Below are 20,140 nucleotides of genomic sequence, written 5' to 3'. Positions count from 1 at the left end.
AGAAGGAAGTTCTTTTGTTCTTTTGTACTCTGAAGAGAAAACAAAGCACTCAGGTGGGCTGCTCCCTACAAGAAAAACAATGCTGGAAAGCAGTTATTTGATAACTGTAAATAACTTTTTCCATTAATGTTGGCGCTGGGTCGGTCTGGCATGAGTTTATGAAGTCAGGTCTCTCCACAGCAGCCTACTGTGCTTTGCATTTGAGGCTAGAACAGTGCTCATAACTCACCAGTGTTTTGGCTCTTGCTGAAGGGTGCTTGCAGAGTGGCAGGGCTTTCTACCTCCCCCACCTCCCAGCCAAAAGCCAGGAGGGACTCTGAGGGGCCACAGCCTGGACAGGTGACCCAAACAGGCCAAAGGGATGTCCTGTACCTGCCATAGGACACCATGCTTAGCAATAACAGGTGGGGGAAAGGAGGAGGAGGGACAGCATTGCCTTTACTGAGGCCTCACTTCTCAGGGAGTGGCTGGACATCTGCCTGCCCATGGGAAGCAGTGAATAAGTCTCTCTTTTAGCTTCTGCTTTCATTTTTAAACTGTTATTTCAACTCACTAGTGTCTTTGACATCCTTCCTGGAAAATGGGAGTGAGTGAAAGATTGGTGACTGCCTTGCTGCCAGAGAGATATGGGTCCAAGGGTACTTCTATGGGAGCACGATTTCCTATAATATCCTGATGTGTTTTATGACTGTCTCTTCTAGTTTCTTGCTAGTCTGTGAAACTTTCTTCAATAGAGACATGGGGCACATAGGGTGGCTATGAATTGTTTTCCCTCATGCCTTCAAATTTTTCACAGAAGTATCAAACCATATGGAAATGGAACACAGCAGAAGTAGCAGGTGGGTCCCCAGAGATCTCTCTGTGGCACGGTGTGGGTGCTTAGAACACAGAACACAGACTGAGGTTCTGTTCTGAAAGCCCACCTCACTGTCATTTCTGTTGCAGAGAATCTCCACAGATTCTGCAGTTAAGGAGATTCCCAAAGGATAAGGCTTTATTTTCTCTGCAATGGGATACCCATACCAGGAGCTGCCAGGAACAGAAATTCACTGACAAGGGCTTGAACTTGAGCTGACATAGTGGAGAAAGGAGATGACCAGTACTGCAGGTTCTTGCTTTTCTTGGCTTTCTCAGGTAGTTATAAATTTATTGCAATGTAATAAAGTATTCATTCCAAGCAGGTCAATTTGATAATCATCACAGTCCAGAAGCTTTCTGAGTCTGCTTTTGAAGGTTTAATCAGAGGCTTGAGAGGCTTAGGTGACATTCAAAGGTTGTAGAGGTAGAGAAGGGTATAATTTACTGTTACAACAAGCAGATATTTTTGCCCCAAATCTAGGTTGGATTATGGCTTTGGTCAGAAAGTGCACTGTTGTCTCTCCAAGAACTAGCACTAGTCACAATGTGCACATGTACCTCCTGCACAATAACCAAATGAAGGACAAAGATTACCCATTCATCCTATATCCAGATAATTCACTGCACTAGTTTAAAACCTCCACTAATTACAATGAAAATGGTGAATCTGTTAAGGAAATAAACAAAGAAAAAATGCAATGATTTGTAATAGAGAAGTTATTGAATTAACAGGTTTGCAACCTGGGTAGAAAAAAGCCACTGTAACCTTATGATAACAAAGGAAAACAGAGGTCATCCCATCTTCTTGGCTATAACATATAATAACTTGTCTTTCACAGGAGAATCAAACAACATTCCACTGGATACAACAAAAAGGTTGTTTTCAGGGCAAATATTTATGAAACCATTGACATTTGCTTTTTTAAATTGTTTTTTATTGTTATTTGCCGACTGCATGTCTTTGCTTTTCAAATCTTACCCATTCTTTTAAACTCAGCTGCATATGTTCGAGAAGCTTGTGAAGATTGCTCTTTGGCAAAGTTAGAGAGATGGTATTTCATCACCAGGTCTGTATTTCATAGAATCATGGAATGGTTTGGGTTGAAAGGGACCTTAAAGATCATCCAGTTCCAAACCTTCTGCCATGGACAGGAGCACCTTCCACCAGACCAGCTTGCTCAAAGCCCCATCCAGCCTGGCCTTGAACGCTTCCAGGGATGGGGTGTCTGCAGCTTCTCTGGGCAACCTGTGCCAGTGCCTCACCAAGTTCCCAGTAAGGAATTTCTTGCTAACATCTATTCTGAACCTGCTCTCTTTCAGTTTGAGTCCATTCCCCCCTGTCCTGTCACTATATGGGCTTTTAAGTAGTCTCTCTCCATATTTCTTGTAGCTTCAGATACTGGAAGAGGTGCTTGGTTTTGGGCAATGTTGGAGAAATGTCTGTACACAGACAGATTATCTTGCATTCTTGACTCAAAAGGAGGTTTTTGCCGGCCTAACTTTGAGTGTTACCTGAGCCATAACTTCAGACCTCAGATACTTTTGCTGTAGCGCACACACCCACACCCACACCCACACCCACACACACACACACACACACACACACACACACACACAAACATCGGTGCGTTTGTAGATAGGGAGCAATGAGAGGGAGCCTTGGCAACAGTAGAATGAGCTGTTGGATTTAGTTAAATTTGATTTAGTTATCTTTGTTAAAAAATGTCCCACCAGCTTAGTACTGAGATCTTTCTGCCACTGAAACCGTTCTGCTGCAGCCACAGTTAGACACCAAAAATTGTGCCTTAATGGTTGTGGTTTGGTTTATTTAAGGCACTAATATGTTCAACCAGAACAAGATTATCTTTACAAATAAAATCTGTCTTGCTGTGAGAAACTAAAGTAATACTACTTGACTGCAACTAATGTTTTCATATAGGGCTGCTCAGTCACAGTAATTTCTGTGTCTTTCTGTGTGGTTTCCTGATCTCAAATTTCACTATTACTGAAAAGAGCTGTATTTCTTTCCTGTGGGAATCATCAAATGGCTTTAGGGAAATTACAAGAGTCTCTGAAGCTCCATGGTTTTTCCTGCTTTTGATGCTTTTGTGGCTGCTAACATTTCATATAATTCTAGTACCCCTTCTCACTCATGCAGTCTAAAGCCAGCTTGGATGTGTGTGCAAGACCTGTATCCATATATTTGTGGCGTAGGCACTCTCAGCTTTCTTGTGAAGGGGTTAATTGCTGCATTCAGAATAAGATCAATGCAAAGAACTTGGTCATTACAGCTACAAAAATTATCGAAAAACTCTGAGTTAATCTGTGATTTTGGCCATGACTGCTTCCTATAACACTGTCTTTTAGAAGATTAGTTTGTAACGATTTGTTTAGACATGGTAAAGGTTGAAATGCTTGGTTTGGCCCAGGTGTTTGGGGAACAATGCTGAAACATGGTAACTACAGATAAAGTTCTGCTTGGTCAATAGGGTCTCTAGTCAACCATGCAAGATTTCTTTCATTGTTCTAAGACGTGTGAACCTTGGCAAAGTCCTCTAGCAGCTGAAAGGATGATGAGGTCATAAAACAAATACGCATATCCTTAGTGGAATAGTCACAGCTTGCAGTGATTTTGATGAGTGATGGAATTTTTTTCAACAAAACGTGGTGGTGGGGAGAACTGCAGTTTATTTCAGTGGTCTATGATATCTGGAAAAGGCAGCCATACAAAAAACGGAGGTATTTGAAGGTCAGCCAGTTGCAAGGCTTCAGTGGCTCTGCTGAGTGTGGATGGGTCATCCATAACCTGTTTTCAAAACTGAGACCTTTCTCCACATATGTGTGGAGGATGAAATCTGAGCAGGAACAATTATGAACTGAAGTATTAAGCCTGTCTTTGCTAGTTTTGGTGCTAGTGCAGTTTTGGTGACAAATGCCAGTGAAAGGTGAGTGAAGCTGGAATCTGACTGCTCTCACTGCACCTGCACAAGCCTCAGAGTGGATACTAGTGGATATACAAATGAAATTATCTTTCTTAGTTGTACACAGATTCCCTGGCAGCTTTTAGGCTAAACTATGAATGCAGTGCTATAGTGAGGCTAGTAAGAGAGTCTGCATTTCTTTGGGAGTACTTTGCAGCTTTACTGTTCTTGCATGGACAGGAATTAGAGTTTTTCAGCCCTCCTTTCTTTGTGGTCTTTATAGGCAGCATCAAGGGTTCAGGTCAAATGTGAAGAGGTCACCAATAAAATATATGAATAAGCCCTCAAAAAATTTCTGGTACTTAATAAGTTCATTCTTCACACTTGCAAATAAAATTGGGTTTTAATTACAGTGGGAAAAGAAAATACCTAACAATGAGTATTAAGTGGGGAACATTTGACATGTAATCCATAAAATGTAACTAGTCAAAGTGGGACAACTAGTCTGGTTTCATGTTCCCCCTAAACCTCTATGCCAGCAATCAGCTCATGACTGGTACTGAGAAATTACCTTGTGTACCAAGAGCTGATGCAAGCTGCACATGATATTGTCATGTATTGGCTTTTCTGGCTACCAGAGAGGTGCCTGAGACCAGCCATCTCTAGCATGCTGAGGGAAGCCCAAATCATTCTCTGACTTTTTCACCTCTGATCAAACCCCTAACCCTTTGCTTCTATTCCACAGCTGTGCACAACTATCCTCTCTTTGTAGCTGCAACTTCTGCACTCTGAAGGTAGAAGCATTTGCTTTCATTTCAGGTGACAGCTTGTGACAGGCACGTGTAGAAAGATGTAGCTCTCTGAGGCTTTCATATTGCAATGGCTTTTCTCTGCTTTATGGAAAGCCTGTTTTTTATTTTCATTCTGCAGAAATGACTCATAAATGCATTGCAGTGACAGATTTGTAGGTGTTTGAAGCTCCATTAGTCCCTCTTATTTTCTTCTCTTTCCCTTCATCAGTTTGGAGCAGAACAGCCTAGCCCTGGCTGGTTGCCCTTCTTCTCTGGATTGACTTGAGAAGGGTCATACAGTTCTGCTTTCCCTTAGGAATTCAGCCACCAGCCTACAGATCCCACAAGAGTTTTACTGAGGCAATCATACCCCTAAAGTATTTTCCTGCAGTTTCAGGCACTGTTGATGTAAGAGACAAATAATCTGTCTGAACTGCAGGTTGGTCTGTGAGAAGAGCACTACAGAGGAGCAGTGTTTTTACTTGTGTCTTTGGATGCAGCTTTATGGGCCAAAGGAAATTTCTTGGACATTTTTTTGGGGGAAATGTTATATGTCTAATCCAAATGCTCTGAGAAAGGGTGGATCTCACTTCAAGCAGTAAAATGATTTTATATAACCAAGAGTTCATAGGAGTTGAGTGCAAGACATAAGACCTACATCTTTTAGAGCAGGGACTACCTCGTCTCATTTCTTTGAAGTCTGTCTTCAGTGTAGGCGTGATGCTGCTAGGACTTGAATGGGAAAGAGAGCTTGGGGTTAGGAGTCTCTCACAACTGGCTGATAACACTAAATGTTGGAGGCTCACTCTCTTTTTGAGTACTTTGATCTTTTTGCCATTGACCAACATCTTGCTTCTAAATCCATTTTTCTGTTGTTACAAAGAATTTTTCTTTCCGCTACGACATCCCAGAAATTGAACTTGTTCCAGACACATTATGGAAGGCGTGCAAATGCTATTCAGAGCCTGCAGCTTTCTCTCCCTTTATCTGTTATTATTATCTACTTGGCAGCAAAACAATACTCTTGTGTTACCTGATATATTAATTGCACTACTTTAAGGACGCCCCCCCAGGGAGAGCCTGTTTGTGCCTTCAACCCCTGACCTTAGGCCTGAAAAGATTTTTGATTCATTCCCCTCACATAAAGGCCATTTTTCCTTTGTCTCCAGTGAAAATATATTCTGCAGCTCTATATTGAACTGCTGAACACTGTACAGAACAAGCTGGAGGATGTGTCCTTGATGAAGACTTGCCTGTCTTTTTAAACTTTTATTATCTTCCTAAACAGCTGAGGTTTCCAAGTTGTCTCAGGGCAAACAAGCTGGCCTCAGGCAAATAGGGAATAAGAGAAAGTCCTGATTGTCCTCTTTTGAAGAACTAGTTTTTTTTTTGTTGTTATTGACCCATAAACAACCAGCACTGGGCAAAACTGTCTGCTGGAAAGCACTGTGTGGAAAGGAAGGAAGTGACTGGAGCATCATATCCATGCCTAGTGTCACTCATAGTTTCTCATAGCCCGAGTGCTTTGCTGTTACACAAAACAGTGTCAGAGTCCTGGCAGCTTGTAACTCTGGGAAAAACTTCCAGAGCCTGTCCTGGCACATTCCCATGGGCTACAGCAGATGGTCCCATAGGAACTGCACCTTTCTGCACACTGAAAGCCAAAGGGAAGATTGATTCATGGTCATTTCAGAGTTCTAGAGCATCTTTCTAACTATAGCAATTAAAGAAAACTGAGTGTAAATGTATTTGCCATTTTTGGAGATGGGATATGGGCCTTGCCATTTTCTGATTGATTCACATGGTCCTACAAGGTCAGTATCTAAAGCTCCTTTCAATTGTTACGTCTTTTCATCTGACTTGCACTGAGGTTAAGCAAACTGAATTTGTGAAGCAGCAGCGTCACATGATGCAAGCTCCATGAGAAAAAAAAATTGGGTCACTAGTTGCACTGCAGTTAAAAGTGTTAAAGAGGTAAAAGAAGGCTGTAAAATGCAGATTTTGCTATGTACTGCTGGCATTGTTCCATGCACTCCCTCTCAGCCTAGTGTTTTGGAAATTTGTAGTAAAATTTAAATGCTGTGCTTTTGAATGCATCTGCATTTCATATCAGTTTCCATCTGACCAGACTCGCAGTTGGCCATTCACTGGAATGGCATTAAACAAAGGCTTTTGTTTAGCAGCAGGCTGAGTTTACACAGCTGAGGAAGGTGGATTGAAGTAGCCTGACTGACCCCTCTTGAAGTTCACACAATCTTTTTTGCTGACAGGGATGGGAGAGCAAGGGGGAGTTGGGGGTCAGTTGGCCCCTTAACATCTTCAGAGTCATAACTTACTTCTCAGCATGTGTCTGTCTGTAGCAAAAGTCACCACAGGTCTCATGCAAACATGAAAACATTGCTTTCAGTGTGACTTTTTTGGGTCAAAGGTTGTGCCCAGGGGTGGCTTCTGATGGGAAGAGAAATGCTAGGGATAGAAACTCAATGTTTTGAGCAGAATTAAAAGACTTGAAAGCCACTCACCTCACAATATTTTTTTTCTCAAAATGTCATTATTTTTTTTCACAAGGTGGAAATTCCACCAGAATTGTCAGGGAAGAAAATAATCTTGTTTCTCAGTAAACCAAGCTTATATGCAACTTAAAAAAAAAAAAAAAACAAAACAACAAAAAAACTCAGCAGAGAACTCCATTCCCGTATTTCTGTATGTCCTAAGGAGAGATACAGATGGCATATGTGATCATAAATGTTATTTTATGCATTGAAGTGCTCCTTCAGGCTCACCTGCATGCACAGTGCTACCAGATGAAAAGCTGCTCTGTGCCTGATGCTTTCACATGCCAGGTGGAATTTAGAGAGCTGAGAGAATCAGGGCATGGGGCCAGGTTCCAAAGGGTGTTAAGGCACATAGCTCACATCAGCAAATTCACAAACAGCCTTACGTTCCTATGTCAAATCTCTCATATGTTAGAGCAACTCTCTAGCTGCTTCCCAAGGTTTCCTAGGTCCTGGTGTGGCTGAATTCTGCTTTTTTTGCTGGACCCCAGTGCCACTCTCAAGCTGAACACCCTTCTGCTGGTTAGTTTCTGTTGGGCAGTTCTTAGAACAGGAGGCTGCAGTTGGTGACCTCTCCAGGTCCTTCCAAACCAAGATTTATGGTCTCCCACAGCTTCCAAATTTATTTTGCATCTTTCTGGGATTACACTGAGCCTGAGGGTCTCTGTCATGGCTTCCCCCTGTCACAAAGGTTCCTGTGTTCATCCAGTTCTAGATAGACCAAGGAGTGGAGGCTGGGACAAATATCATTGCCAATCAGAATGTTTTATTACAAAGGGCAGTAAAATATGAGATGCTAATCTGAAGAAAACATTTCTTTCTAGATAGAGGCAAAACTTGCACAAAAGTTGTCCTCCTGTGATTAGACTTCTGTCATCTGTAGGTGATTCAGTTCAATTGCTGAAAAAGCTGAGGATCAAAGGAATTTCTTCAGGATTTTCCTTCTGGATAATGGAAAGACCAAAACAAGTAAAAACTATAGAAGCAGCAGCAGCACATTATTCTCCAGGATTAGGATTTCTTAAGAGGAACCTATGGCACAGAACACACATTTCAAATTAGTACCTTTACACAAATCTCCCACTGGAATTTGTCATAAGTTTCAAAACAAGATGGATGGTCAGGGCCAACAATTGCACAGTATCTCCCTTGTCAGGAAAAATATTTTATTTAAAGCAGTTTCTAATCCACACTGACCCCAATTCTTTTTGAAGTGTGGGCCAGAATGGGTCATTCTGATCTACAGCAATATGAGATTTGCATATTTCTCATTATTCTACATGTTTTTCATTGTGCTCCCAGAAAAAACCCAAGTCTCTTATCCTCTTCTTGTTCTACAGCTGCTTGCCTGACATTTTTGAATTATTACCTCTTCTGGCACACATCTGATTTCAGTTGGAATATGTGGAGCAGGGAGTATTGTACTCTGAAAGGCCATACTCATCTGGAAAGAAGGAAGGAAGAAAACATTTGTATAAGAGTGAGAAATCATTCTGACCCCAGACTATCTGCATCTGCCATTAACATGCTACAAAACAGAAGACATTTGATAAATTTTGTGGTAGACTCCCAGTTGTCAAGGCACCCAGTTGCAGGGCTGCATAGTGAGAGACCAGGGCACTCTGACCATGTTTGTCAGGACACATCATTGCTGTCACCATGCAAGTCGTGGATCAGGTGGCAGAAAATGCACTCCAGGGTCAATGCTCTGACTGCTGCTGCTGCTGCTGCTGCTAATCTGCTAGGATTCGGTTCAGGAAAGCTGGTCAAAGGCACTTATTTTTCTAGTTCTAGTTACTTAAACTCCTCTTTTGTTAAATGGGATTGTCATTCCTAATTAAGTATTTAAATTCCACTAAGGAAGATCTTTTTGATGCAGCCTACAATGATGATATTAGCAAAAAATTTAGCTAATGCAGTTCGGGGAAGTCAGGAACAGTGCTGCCTTTGAGTTATTGATTTTAACCATCATGTCCAAACTGTTGAGTGAAAGTGGAACCACATGTCTTTTTGTATGTGTTTTGTAAGAATGAAGCTCTCAAGTATCACTTTCTTATCTGCTTTACATTGAAATGAAACAAGAAATGTAAACACGGGAGGGCAGGAACTGTTTATGCTCTGCAAAACCTTTGCAGTCTAATAATCAAAACCAGCAGAATTGCTAAGTGGGTCTCTCTTTGTCCCTCCTTTGTCACAGGTTTTACTGAGGCCTGCTGGAGGGTGACCTACCTGTTTCATAGTAATCATATATATGCACAGGCACTGGTTTGATGTCTGAGACAGGCAGGCTTTGCTCCACACCGAAGGAGAAGCTGATTTCCTTCTGGGACACCTGGAAATGGCAAGACAAGAAGATGCATCAGAACCTTTTCATAACTATCCCTGAGGCTAAGGTTGAACAGATTAATTTCTGCATCAGACTGTGTGACAATGTGCTATTCTACGGGTCCCTCCAGTTTGTAAAGTTGATGTTAAATCAGACAATTGTTTAAAAGCTGTTGCTAAATATGTTTTGCTGCTAAAATTGTGTGCTCTTTTATTTTCTTTTCTCCTCCTCCTATTTCCATTGCCAATTATCCCAACTTAATTCCCTGTTTGTGTGGTTTTCAGCACATCAGCATTCATCCTGTAATAGAAAATGGCTGTTAGTTTCTTTCCTTGCTTTTTCCCAACTAAAATCACCTTCAGTACCCCTAAGAATGTTCTCCCTACTTTTCTCCCTTTAATTACTTTGATCACATATCTCCATTATCCCCTGTGATATTGGATTGAGTGAAGTACTTATACATCTTTAAGGCACTGGTATCGTTAATATGCTATTAATAAGATTTTTCTTTTATTTGGAAGCCTGTTTTAAACTTCCAGTTTTATTAAACTGAAGGGAAACCTCCCAAACTTACCTTCTGAAGGTAGAAGAGTATGTGGTTGTTCTTGATGTCTACACGATCCACAACGGAATTCTCGAACCGAAGCTTTAAATAAGGCAAAACACAGCAATGTTAGCACGGGAGACTTGCCAAGGAGACTTACAGATTCCGCAGCAAAATGCGTTTGAAGAGGCTGCTGTGCTCCTTTTATGCCACCCCGCCATCTAGTCGCCAAATAAAGAAATGCAGGTTGAGTGTTTTTACAACCTGATGCGTGCAGACCAGTCACAGTGGTGAACAGTTCCACCAGCCAGCTTTGGTACTTGTAACTTCCATCATCAACCTAAGAATTCTCTCATTTCAAAGCGAATTTACAATTAATTTCTGCAGCTCAAGCTGATTCACTTGCTAGTCCATTGTATGTTTTAAATAAATGTTTAAAAACATTTAGAAAAGAATGTGAACAAAATTATTTTAATATCAAAACATACACACCTAAAATATTCTAAACTTTAAAAACCAGCTTATTTTCTTGAAGTGTATATGAAGAGGAGTAGGATGCCAAACAGAATATCATCTCAACATAAAAAATCTTACAAATAAAATTTATTCATTTCATACAGTTCTAGCCAAAAAAAATCAGGCTTGAACACTGAATTATTATAAATACACAAGCATGAGCAGATTCTACCAAGAATTTAATTCTTCTTTTTATCTGCTTGAAAATTACAGGTCTTGACTTGAAGGTAACTCATCTATTGTGAACTTAAATTGTATTAAGAACCTAAACTAGTTGCTTATCAGTGTTGTCCCCAGAATTGTCATCATCATAATCAAATTTCTGGATAGTAAAGGACCTCCTTTTTTTGTTTTGTTTGTTAGACTGTACTGTAAAGGAAGAAATAACCCTTGTCAAAGGGATAGTAATGCAAAATGCCAATTGAAGCAATTTAACTATGGCAGAAGTGTTTCTCACATAGATTCTGTTAGGCTGTATAACTACAGACTCACGCACACAGACACTAAGAGCACAGGGAAATCCCATTATCCTGAGCAGAGCCACTGGAGCACTCTGACCCTCCCCCTTGGGGCTGCTATAGTCAGAGTGTGAGAGCCACAGGGTGAGTCAGCAGCAGAATATCCCCGGATCACCTTGCAGACTGAAGGGGAATGCTGCCTGCAGACCATGGTGCTGAATATAGGATGCTGGGACTCAAGAAAGAGTTTTCATGGGGTGTTTAGGGAAAAAAACAGAAGTAACAAAGAGAGGGATAAAATCCAGTTGGAAGGGAAAAGGGTGGAAAATGAGATAAAAGAGGCCAATTGCACATGAACAGGTTGGTGGTCAAACACACTTGTCTGCCCTGCACCTGGTTACCACAGCCCCTCCTGCCTTCTTACTAATCTCTGTTCCTGGCAATTTTCCAGGGTGAAAGGCTCTCAATTCCATGTGAATGTGTGTGCAGGGAGTGCAAGTTCCTGAAGAGAGGATCAGAGACCGTGTGCCTGGGGTGCCAGCATCCTGGGACACCAGACTGCAGGCTTGTAGTGACAGGAGTATGTGTGTCAGCATGTGCTCCCCAGTGACAAACTGGAACAGCAGCCAGCTCCTGAGTCAGGCAGAAACCTGACCCAAATGTTGGAGACACCAGAGCATCCAAGGCAGCTACCAAAGGCAGCAGAGTGTCCAAGCCTACTTCTGGAGAAACCACACAGTCTTGGAGATGCACATCTGGAGCAGCTAGTGGGGACTTATTTGCCTGTCTCTGCGTGTATGTGTCTGTCTGACATCACTGTGAAACCAGAGGACCCCAGCTCACCTACTGCATGTTAAGAATGCTTATAGAGGCCCTCAGTATGCATGCATGGGGATGGGGACCTCAGTTCCAGGCACTGAAGCAGGGCTCAGGCCTTGAAGGAGGCACATGTCCAGGCGTCACCAACTCAAGTGTCCAGGGGCAGCTGCTGGGCAGACTGAGTGCCTGAGGCCAGCTACCACGAGGAGCCACATTGTGTATTTGCATGTATCTATGTGCTTGCACATGTTTATGTATTTATTTATTTCTCTTTCCCACAAATGAGGTTTTAATCTGATGAGGCAGAAAAAGGGAAAAGGACAAAGCCATTTGTGCTATCTGTGTTTGTGGAAGTGCTGTCTTTCCTCTCTGCTGATCTGTGTGGCACATATATTGTGTATATATGGCTATATATGTGTAGTGTGTATGTCTGCTTATTGGGAATATAGACTGAACTTTGCTGTTGGTTGGACCTGGTGATATGAAGTCTTAGTTCTCCTGGGCTAATCTCCTGAATTTGGCAACCCCTAACAGATCTGTCTTCAACACATAAACAGCTACAAATTTGAAGTCCAGAGTATGTGAGAGGTGGCTATGCCCAGGGACTTTGCAGTAGTCCCATGGGCTCAAATTTGCTAATCAGAGACTGTGTTTATCAACTTCCTATGTTCTTAGGCTTTATCATTCACATTGGTCCCATTTTTTACCTTTTTCAGGGAAGATTCTTCAGGAACAAATCCTGAGAGCATTTTCACATCAATAATAGCCATGTTGGAGACGTTGCGGTTTCCTGTGTAACTAAAATGAGAGAAGTTCTGTTAGTCTGGTCTGCAAATGGAAAGGAGACCAGTGGATGACATTTTTAGCTCTCAGTAATCCTGTTTTTCTTCCTAAGCTGCAGAGCAGCAGTTAACTGCCTGTACTTCCTTTCTTGGATGCTTTACCAAACTGTGAATGCAGGGGGTAGGTCAGTAAAAGGAGGTTACCTGGCAGAGAGGACAAGGTCAAACTTTGGTGGATAGTTGCCTGTGCAAGACACATTTGCTGTCCTTACAGACAGAGAGAATCCTGCAGCTTTTTTTGGCAAATGGATGTTGTATCTCAGGGTGGTCTGAAAGAGATAGAAAGTGTGGGATGGTCACAGACCTAAGGGAGAGCATGACATATGGAGAGGAACAAAGCATGGAGAGCCCCCTGCTTAGTTCCCAGAGGGTGGTGCTGAGTTCCCAGCTTGCTTACCTGCAGATAGACACAGCTAGTGCCATTCACCTCCACGCTGTAACTCCCTGGAATAGTGGGTAAGGACGCCTGCTGCAGTAAGAAGCGGTTCTTGTCGTTCACCTGGAAAATCTTACTGGGGGTCTCCATGAAATGGACTTGGACTGTATTAAGGTTTTTTTTGGAGAAGGTGAGATATCCATACTGGGCTAAAGCTTGGAGAGCAACCACAGTGTCCTGAAAAGAATAACATGATCCCCAATTAGGTACTCAAGTGTAAGATGGTGTGTGAGTTTAGTGCAGATCCTATTTCCCTGATGCCTTGTCAGTACTCATGAATGCAGGGGGGCTTTCAAAGAGCCAAGAAAACATGACACAAGTTCTGGTAGAACTTGTCCTGGTGGACAGAAGGCTGTCCCTGAGCCACCAGTGTGCTCTGGTGACCAGTAGACCATCTGCGGTGCATTAGGAAGGGCTTTGGCAGCAGGTGGAGGGAGTTGATCCTGCCCCTCTACTCAGCCCTAGGGAGATGTATCTGGAGTGCTGTGTCCAGTCTGGGCTCCTCAGTACAGCAGAGACATGGAACTCCTGGAGCAGGTCCAGAGGAGCATCATGACAAGAATGATTAAAGGACTGGATCATCTCTTACAAAGGCTGACAGATCTGGGCCTGTTCAGCCTTGAAAAGAGACAACTGCGAGGAGATCTCAGAAATATCTGAAGGGAGGGTGTCCAACCTCTTCTTGATTGTGCTAAGTGATAGAAGAAGAGGCAATGGGCAGAAACTGATGCACAGGAAATTCCACCTGAACATGAGGAAGAACTTCTTCTCTGTGTGGGAGACTGAGCACTGGGACAGGCTGCCCTGAGAGGTTGTGGAGTTTCCCTCATTGGAGATGTTCAAGAGCTGTCTGGACACTATGTGCTCTAGGATGACCCTGCTTGAGCAGGGAGGTTGGACCAAATGACCCCTTGTGATCCCTTCCAGCCGGACACATCCTGGATTCTGTGATTCTGGAGCAACAGATTTTAATTATTGCACAAAACCTGGCATAATGTTGTGTCAGCAGTGACTGCTGTCCGTGGCCAACTTGGAATTCAGGTAAATTCTCACTGCTGAAAACCAAATTATGTGTAAAGCTATGCAGATCATGGTGTACCTTTGACAAGGTGACCCATGAAAGCACCAGTTATCCAGTATTACTCAAATCCACATGCAGTCAGAAAGATTTGTTATTTTTGAAGATTCAGTTTGCGGACTGTACTGCTCCAAGACACTTTCATTTTACCACACCCAGTTACCTGGCTGGAGGAAAAGCCACCATATGGGTTCTGTTGTTTGATAAGCCAGTACACAACACGGGAAATGTAAGATAAGTCTTCTGGAGTGAGTTTGGTTCTGTTGAGCAGAGCCAGGAGCACATAGCTGGTCATTTCAATCTCAGCAGAAGGGGCACGGGAATAGAAGTCAGAGAAACGTTCTGCTGGTGGCATGTTTTCTCTCTGCCAATAAACAGATCCACCTGAAAACAGAGAAGTGGGGTGTAAAAAGCATGGAAAAAACAAGTTTTATCAGATCTTGGTTGTCCTGAACTGGGCAAGTTTTACTACCAAGCTGAAAAAGAAAACAGGAAGGGATGGAAAGGGAATAATAAAAGCAGGCTGTATAAGACAAAGAGGGATTGAAGTGAAAGCAGTGCAGTAAAAGGATGCTAAGGCAGTTGCAAACAGGAGCACATGATGTAGCAAAGGGAAGTGGGTTTGTTCAGCATTATAAGAGGAAACTAATTGAAAAATTAGGTACAATCTTTCTATTGAAAGATTGGGCTTGAAAAGACCTTGGAAGACCTTGGGCTATTGAAAGACCTTGGGCTGAGACATTCAGGGGACTCTATCTCCCCCTAAATTATTTCAAAATTTCATAGATAGGCCACAGCTCAAACTTTCGTGACACTAAAAGAGACAGACAGAAAAACTCCTAGAAATAAATTCAGTAGCATAGTAGGCATGAAAGGCAAGGGAAGGGAGAGCATTCCTGACAAAATTGTGCATCAGAACAGCTCATAAGATCCAACAGGCCATTCCATCTGCTGCACTGCCTCTGCCATGGCCATGCTGCACTTACCAGCCCTGACAGCTGCCCCGTCCAGCTGCTCAAGGAAGAACTGGCGTCTTTCCTCTCTGCCGGCCAAGCCATAAACATAGGCAAGGAGGGCCTGGTTGTACAGGTTGTGGACCCCACTGTTAAATGCAGTCTCCAAACAGTTCATGCCGCTCCGAACAACGGGATGCTGGTAATGCAAAACACAGTGGGGTGTCAGGTACTTGGATTTGTGTCTCCACACAATACTTTCTAAATACCTCCATCATTGCTTTAGCTGCAATCTCTGACTCTTCATGCTAGAAATATACATGATCCATGGCATGTTTAATAGCCTACAGAGTGTATCCTGTAAAAAGTGCCCTTCCAGTCATGCTGCCTCCTTTCTAAATTTATTTAGAGGCAGCATGGTCAAAATAAGAGAGCACTGTTTCTTTTCCTGACTCATGAGATGAACCTGTTAAAGAGAAACCTTTGTCCCTTGGTTGCTTTAGCAATAAAATGTGGATCATTTCTACAGAACTATGTAAAGTGCATTGAGACCTCATGATTAAGCAGGCTCTCTCAAATGGACATTGCTTGTTTGCTAGGTACAGCTACCAAGGTAACTCTTCAGACCTTTTAGCCTTATTGAATATCTCAGAATCACCAGCACTTTACTAACCATGTCGTGTCTCTGCAGCTTCACTTAAATACATGACACTGGGTTTTGGAGCTGCTTACAAAGATATTGGAAACTAAATTCATGTTGCTCTAGAACTGTTTGATTCTGCACAATGCTTTCATCCTGTTGGTCTCATGTACCCTGATGATGGCTGATACTACCGTGCGTGAGGGATGTTCAAAAAATCAGCACATTTAGAACGTGTTTGTCAGATTTGGAACAATTCTCCTCCTCCCCATCATAACAAGAACAAAGTCGGCATAAAACAAGGTCACAAGGATATGAAGAAAATATATTACAGAGAACAGAACTTGGCTCTCATTTCCCAATGCCTAGTACTTTAACCAGCAGCTCATGGTTTCCTTCCATTATTAAGATTTCCATAGGGAAATGGGCATTGGAACTAAATGCACAAAGTGAGTTTGTAGACTGAAGATTTGGACAGCTTGAACTTTGGACTAGGGAAATTCAGAGAAAATTCCAAAGTGGATTTTGGATGGAGTGGGCAAATTCAGTCTGGATTTTGCACCTACTTAGACTACCATTGTCTAAAACAGCTGGACTCCTCAGGGGTGTTTCAAGTGAATCCACAAGCACTGGATATATAACTGAATTGGAACACTCATTAAATACTTGCAGGAGACTGCAGGGTTCTGAAAATAACTGTCTACAATCAACTGCTGTCCTACAAAGAGTATTTGAGTTCCTCATTGTAAAGGAAAGCTGATGTGAGGACTGTGACTTGAGCAGTTTGACAAATGTCTGACTGGGCTAACAGCACCAAAAACCTACTGCAGCAGAGTGTCCAGCCTCCAGCAATGATGCCACAACATAGGCTGTGAGGGAGTATTCAGCTTCTTCTCCACCCTGATGAAAAACAAGTAAAGAACTGGTTAGGATGAATGTCCTAGAAATAAACAACATATGAATTAATTCATAGTTCATATATCAGTTAGATTTGAGATCAGCAGTAATTTCTGTCTCCCTGTGTGCACAGGAACAAGAAAAATCAAGCTTACAGAGGATAAAGCCAAAGTAATTGACTGCATCTTCTTGGCTTTTGTACATGTGTAATAAAGCAGACAATAGCTTGTGGCTGAGCCCAAAATGCAGTGGTGGAAAATAAAACCTGAGACTTAGAAAGTTCTACTTGTTTTTACCTCATCATCAAGAGCACACATAAGAATCATGCCCTGCTTGTGTAGGAGAGACATGAGATAACACTATCAAGAAGAGTAAGGGTGTGCTGAAGAGTAAGTTTGTATCCTATCCAAATAAATCCAGACAGCAGGACTGGAATTTTGTGGCTATACTTATCTCAGTTACCTTCAAAGCATTGTTGAAATGTGATCCAGCATTTTCAAAGCAGCCATCTGACTTCTGCTTGCTTGCCAGCCAGATCAAAGTTTGGGACTGGACGTTGTCATCGATGTAGATGTAGCGCTTGGCCTGCTCCAGGGACTTGTACACGAAGGCAGTGAGCCTGCAGATGATCCAGAAACAGAAGGCAGGTGTGGTGTGAACAAGACCAAGGACATTTACCAGTGCACAGGATGTGCATAGAAAATGATGTAAAAAGAACTTTATAATGTTTGAGGTAAAAGAAGAAAGTGTTTTCTAAGTTTTAAGTAAATAAAATACATAAAATTCTCATACTAAAAATTGACCTGATATGTCTCCATTACTGTGCTGAAACCTTTCTTTTAGAGCAGTAGTAAAGTACAGACACATGTTGGTGACTGATGTTAGCAATTTCCAGTCTTAGTTAATTGAATTATGAACCAGGTTGGAAGGGACCTTGGAAGTCTCCTGTTCAACCACCTGCTTAAACTAAGGCCAGAGTTGTGTCAGCTGCTCAGTCTTTTGTCTAGTCATGTGAAAATCTCTAGGAATAGAGATATCCACATCCTCTCTGGGCATTTATCTCAGTGCTACGGCCTTCTCCTGGGGAAGATTTTTATTTTTTCTACCCACTTGGAGTTGTCTCTGTAGCAACTTGAGTAAGGACAAACTCTTGTCCTCACTCTGTGCAGCTCCAACAAGAGTCTGACTGTATTTCCACAGTCCCCACCTAGGCAGAAGAAAAGTTTACCCAGGTCTCCCATTATTTTCTTCTTCTACAGGCTAAACAAATCCAGATCCTTGAGTTTCCTGTTGAACATTATGTACTCCAGCTTCCCACCATCATACCACCCTTTGGTTGCCCACTTTCCAGTTATTAATTTCTCCTTTACTAGGAGATTCAAATTAACTGAACTATATTCATTTAGTCTATTAAAAATAAGAATCACGGAATACTTGGATCTTTTTTCAAAGCCTAAAGATCCTGTGCTAGGGAAATAGAAAATGTCATCACTTACCATACACTCCCTTCTCTATCTCGTAACCCAAAGGAGCTGTAGGATCCATCCCTGTGTTTGTATGATAGCTGTTTCTGGTAGCCTGAAAACACAATAAGGAAGGCACATTTACACATTTTCTAATCCGAGAAAAGGATTTGTTCGGCTGTTTGTTCAACTGAAGAAGTAAGACTTTTGGATTTAGTATCAGGTAATGGATGTCTGGTGAATAATGCCAACCACTGTGTGAATTCCAGCTGGTTTTACTCCTGGACCTGCTGTTTTTGGAGTGCTGTCATTGCCTGCTCCTGTGCAATTATTGTGGTACTGGAATTCAGAGAGATCAGCGCTCACCACGTTGAGTTGAAGTGTTCAAGGCAAACAATCACAATACTAGTTCACAGGATCACAGTTTATTCTGAGTTGGAAGGGACCAAAAATAGTCATCAACTCCACCTCTTAACCATGCAAAGAACCCCAAAAATCACACCATCTGCCTGATAGCATTGTCCAAATGCTTCTTAAACTCTGTCAGGCTTGGTCCTGTGAGCATTTTCCTGGGGAAGAAGATGGAAGAATCTGAAAACCTCTTACCTCTGGATAGATAACCAGTACCCCTGACTCTAATCTCTTCAGTCAGCTGCCCAGTCTTATTCAGATAATCCAGGGCACAGATGTTGGGTGTGAATAAGGCCATGTTCTGTTCTCCACAGCCATAAGGCATATGGAGGAGGTTATCTATGTTCCGCAAGGCTGTGCCCAAAATGTCTCCTGAAGGGTGAAAAATGTAAGAAGTCAGCCCAGTTCAGACATGGTTTTATTACATAGCATTATACATTGCTCTATACTTTCTTATTATGAAGCCAAGGGCAATGACTAATGTAGAGCAATCATAGTAACCAAAGACACATCATAGAAGAAAAGTGCCAAACCGTCCCCATTTTTTCATTTCTTATCTGGATGATGGACACCTGGGAGAAACTGAGAATTTGAGAGGAAAAAATGAGCACCAATAGTGGCTGGCACAGCTTCTGAGGAGCAGCTATGAATTCTTGGAAGGGTTGGATTTCCCTGCCCATTACAACCTGCTTCCTGTTTTGGCATGTACTTGTGAACATGCTGAGTGGGGTAGGATGCTGACAGGCTGCACAGCATCAGCACACCTCACACAGACATGGGCACCCAAACCAACTGTGTTTAGAAAACAATCTGAGTTCAGAACCTCAAAAAATTTTCACTGAAGAGAACCTTCAAGCCTTACAAATGACTTTCAGATTAGTAGAGTCAATTGGGGCCTCAAACTTTTATTCTATGGGAACTTATTGACTTACAAATGTTTTTCATCATGCAAAATGATAAATTTGAAATTATGCAGTCAGCAAAGTTCTGTAGATTTCTTTCCAAGAAATTAAGATATTTTTTTTCAAAGAAGTCTGCCTTATGCTACTTTTCATCTGAATCAGCTGTTTGACTACACTGAACTGGATATGCTAATGCAGTATAATCTGAAATGCAATATAAATGAAAATTATTGGACCACTTTGTCCCTTCTTGATATGAGAGAAATGTGAGCAAATTTTGCCTCCCATTGCCATTTTGCAAAATAGAAAACTTACCTTCTAAAATCAAGAATAATTATTTCTTCAACTTTACATAAGGCTTGTATGTGAATACAAGATGACACTTGGTGCAGCACGAGAGAAACACCATTTTGCATTCAGTTTAAGTACTAAACTTACCAATGACAGAAAAATAAGCTCTGGCTGATCCCTGCACTAGGTTTCTTGGCAAGCTGAGAGACACCTGTTCAGAAATCTTTGTGCCTGATGAGAAAATATGAAAAGAAAAATTGTTAAAATTATGGGGTGTTTTACAGAAGTCTTGACTGTTATAGTCCTCAGTCTGGGTAAGGAAAATGCCACAGAGTCTTGCTCAATGAGCCAAAGGTATATGAAAATTCTGAATTTCAGCCTAGCACCTTGACCCTGTGTCCTAAGAACCCTAGGACAACAAGAATGTATCTTTTCCTCC

At 42.0% G+C, this 20,140-nt stretch overlaps 1 protein-coding gene across 1 annotated transcript in view; it reads right to left on the bottom strand.

Moving 5' to 3' along the window:
* Positions 1-7,877: 7,877 nt before the first annotated feature.
* Positions 7,878-20,140, bottom strand: part of LOC131080243 (ovostatin-like) — a 29,106-nt gene continuing 16,843 nt past the window's right edge. Inside the window, exons 23-36 of the mRNA XM_058018407.1 lie at positions 19,849-19,932; positions 18,704-18,880; positions 18,131-18,212; positions 17,097-17,253; positions 16,563-16,637; positions 15,131-15,296; positions 14,308-14,528; positions 13,028-13,243; positions 12,775-12,899; positions 12,496-12,586; positions 10,026-10,097; positions 9,355-9,457; positions 8,495-8,569; positions 7,878-8,069 (exon numbers count right to left, since the gene is read on the bottom strand). Of these exons, the coding sequence (XP_057874390.1) occupies positions 8,517-8,569; positions 9,355-9,457; positions 10,026-10,097; positions 12,496-12,586; positions 12,775-12,899; positions 13,028-13,243; positions 14,308-14,528; positions 15,131-15,296; positions 16,563-16,637; positions 17,097-17,253; positions 18,131-18,212; positions 18,704-18,880; positions 19,849-19,932 (1,622 nt within the window). The 3' untranslated portion in view covers positions 7,878-8,069; positions 8,495-8,516. The remainder of the gene's footprint in view (positions 8,070-8,494; positions 8,570-9,354; positions 9,458-10,025; positions 10,098-12,495; positions 12,587-12,774; positions 12,900-13,027; positions 13,244-14,307; positions 14,529-15,130; positions 15,297-16,562; positions 16,638-17,096; positions 17,254-18,130; positions 18,213-18,703; positions 18,881-19,848; positions 19,933-20,140) is intronic.

The sequence above is a fragment of the Melospiza georgiana genome, chromosome 2 (genome assembly GCF_028018845.1).
Source record: "Melospiza georgiana isolate bMelGeo1 chromosome 2, bMelGeo1.pri, whole genome shotgun sequence".
In the NCBI taxonomy this organism is placed as follows: domain Eukaryota; kingdom Metazoa; phylum Chordata; class Aves; order Passeriformes; family Passerellidae; genus Melospiza; species Melospiza georgiana.
This window is presented reverse-complemented; position numbering and strand designations above follow the sequence as displayed.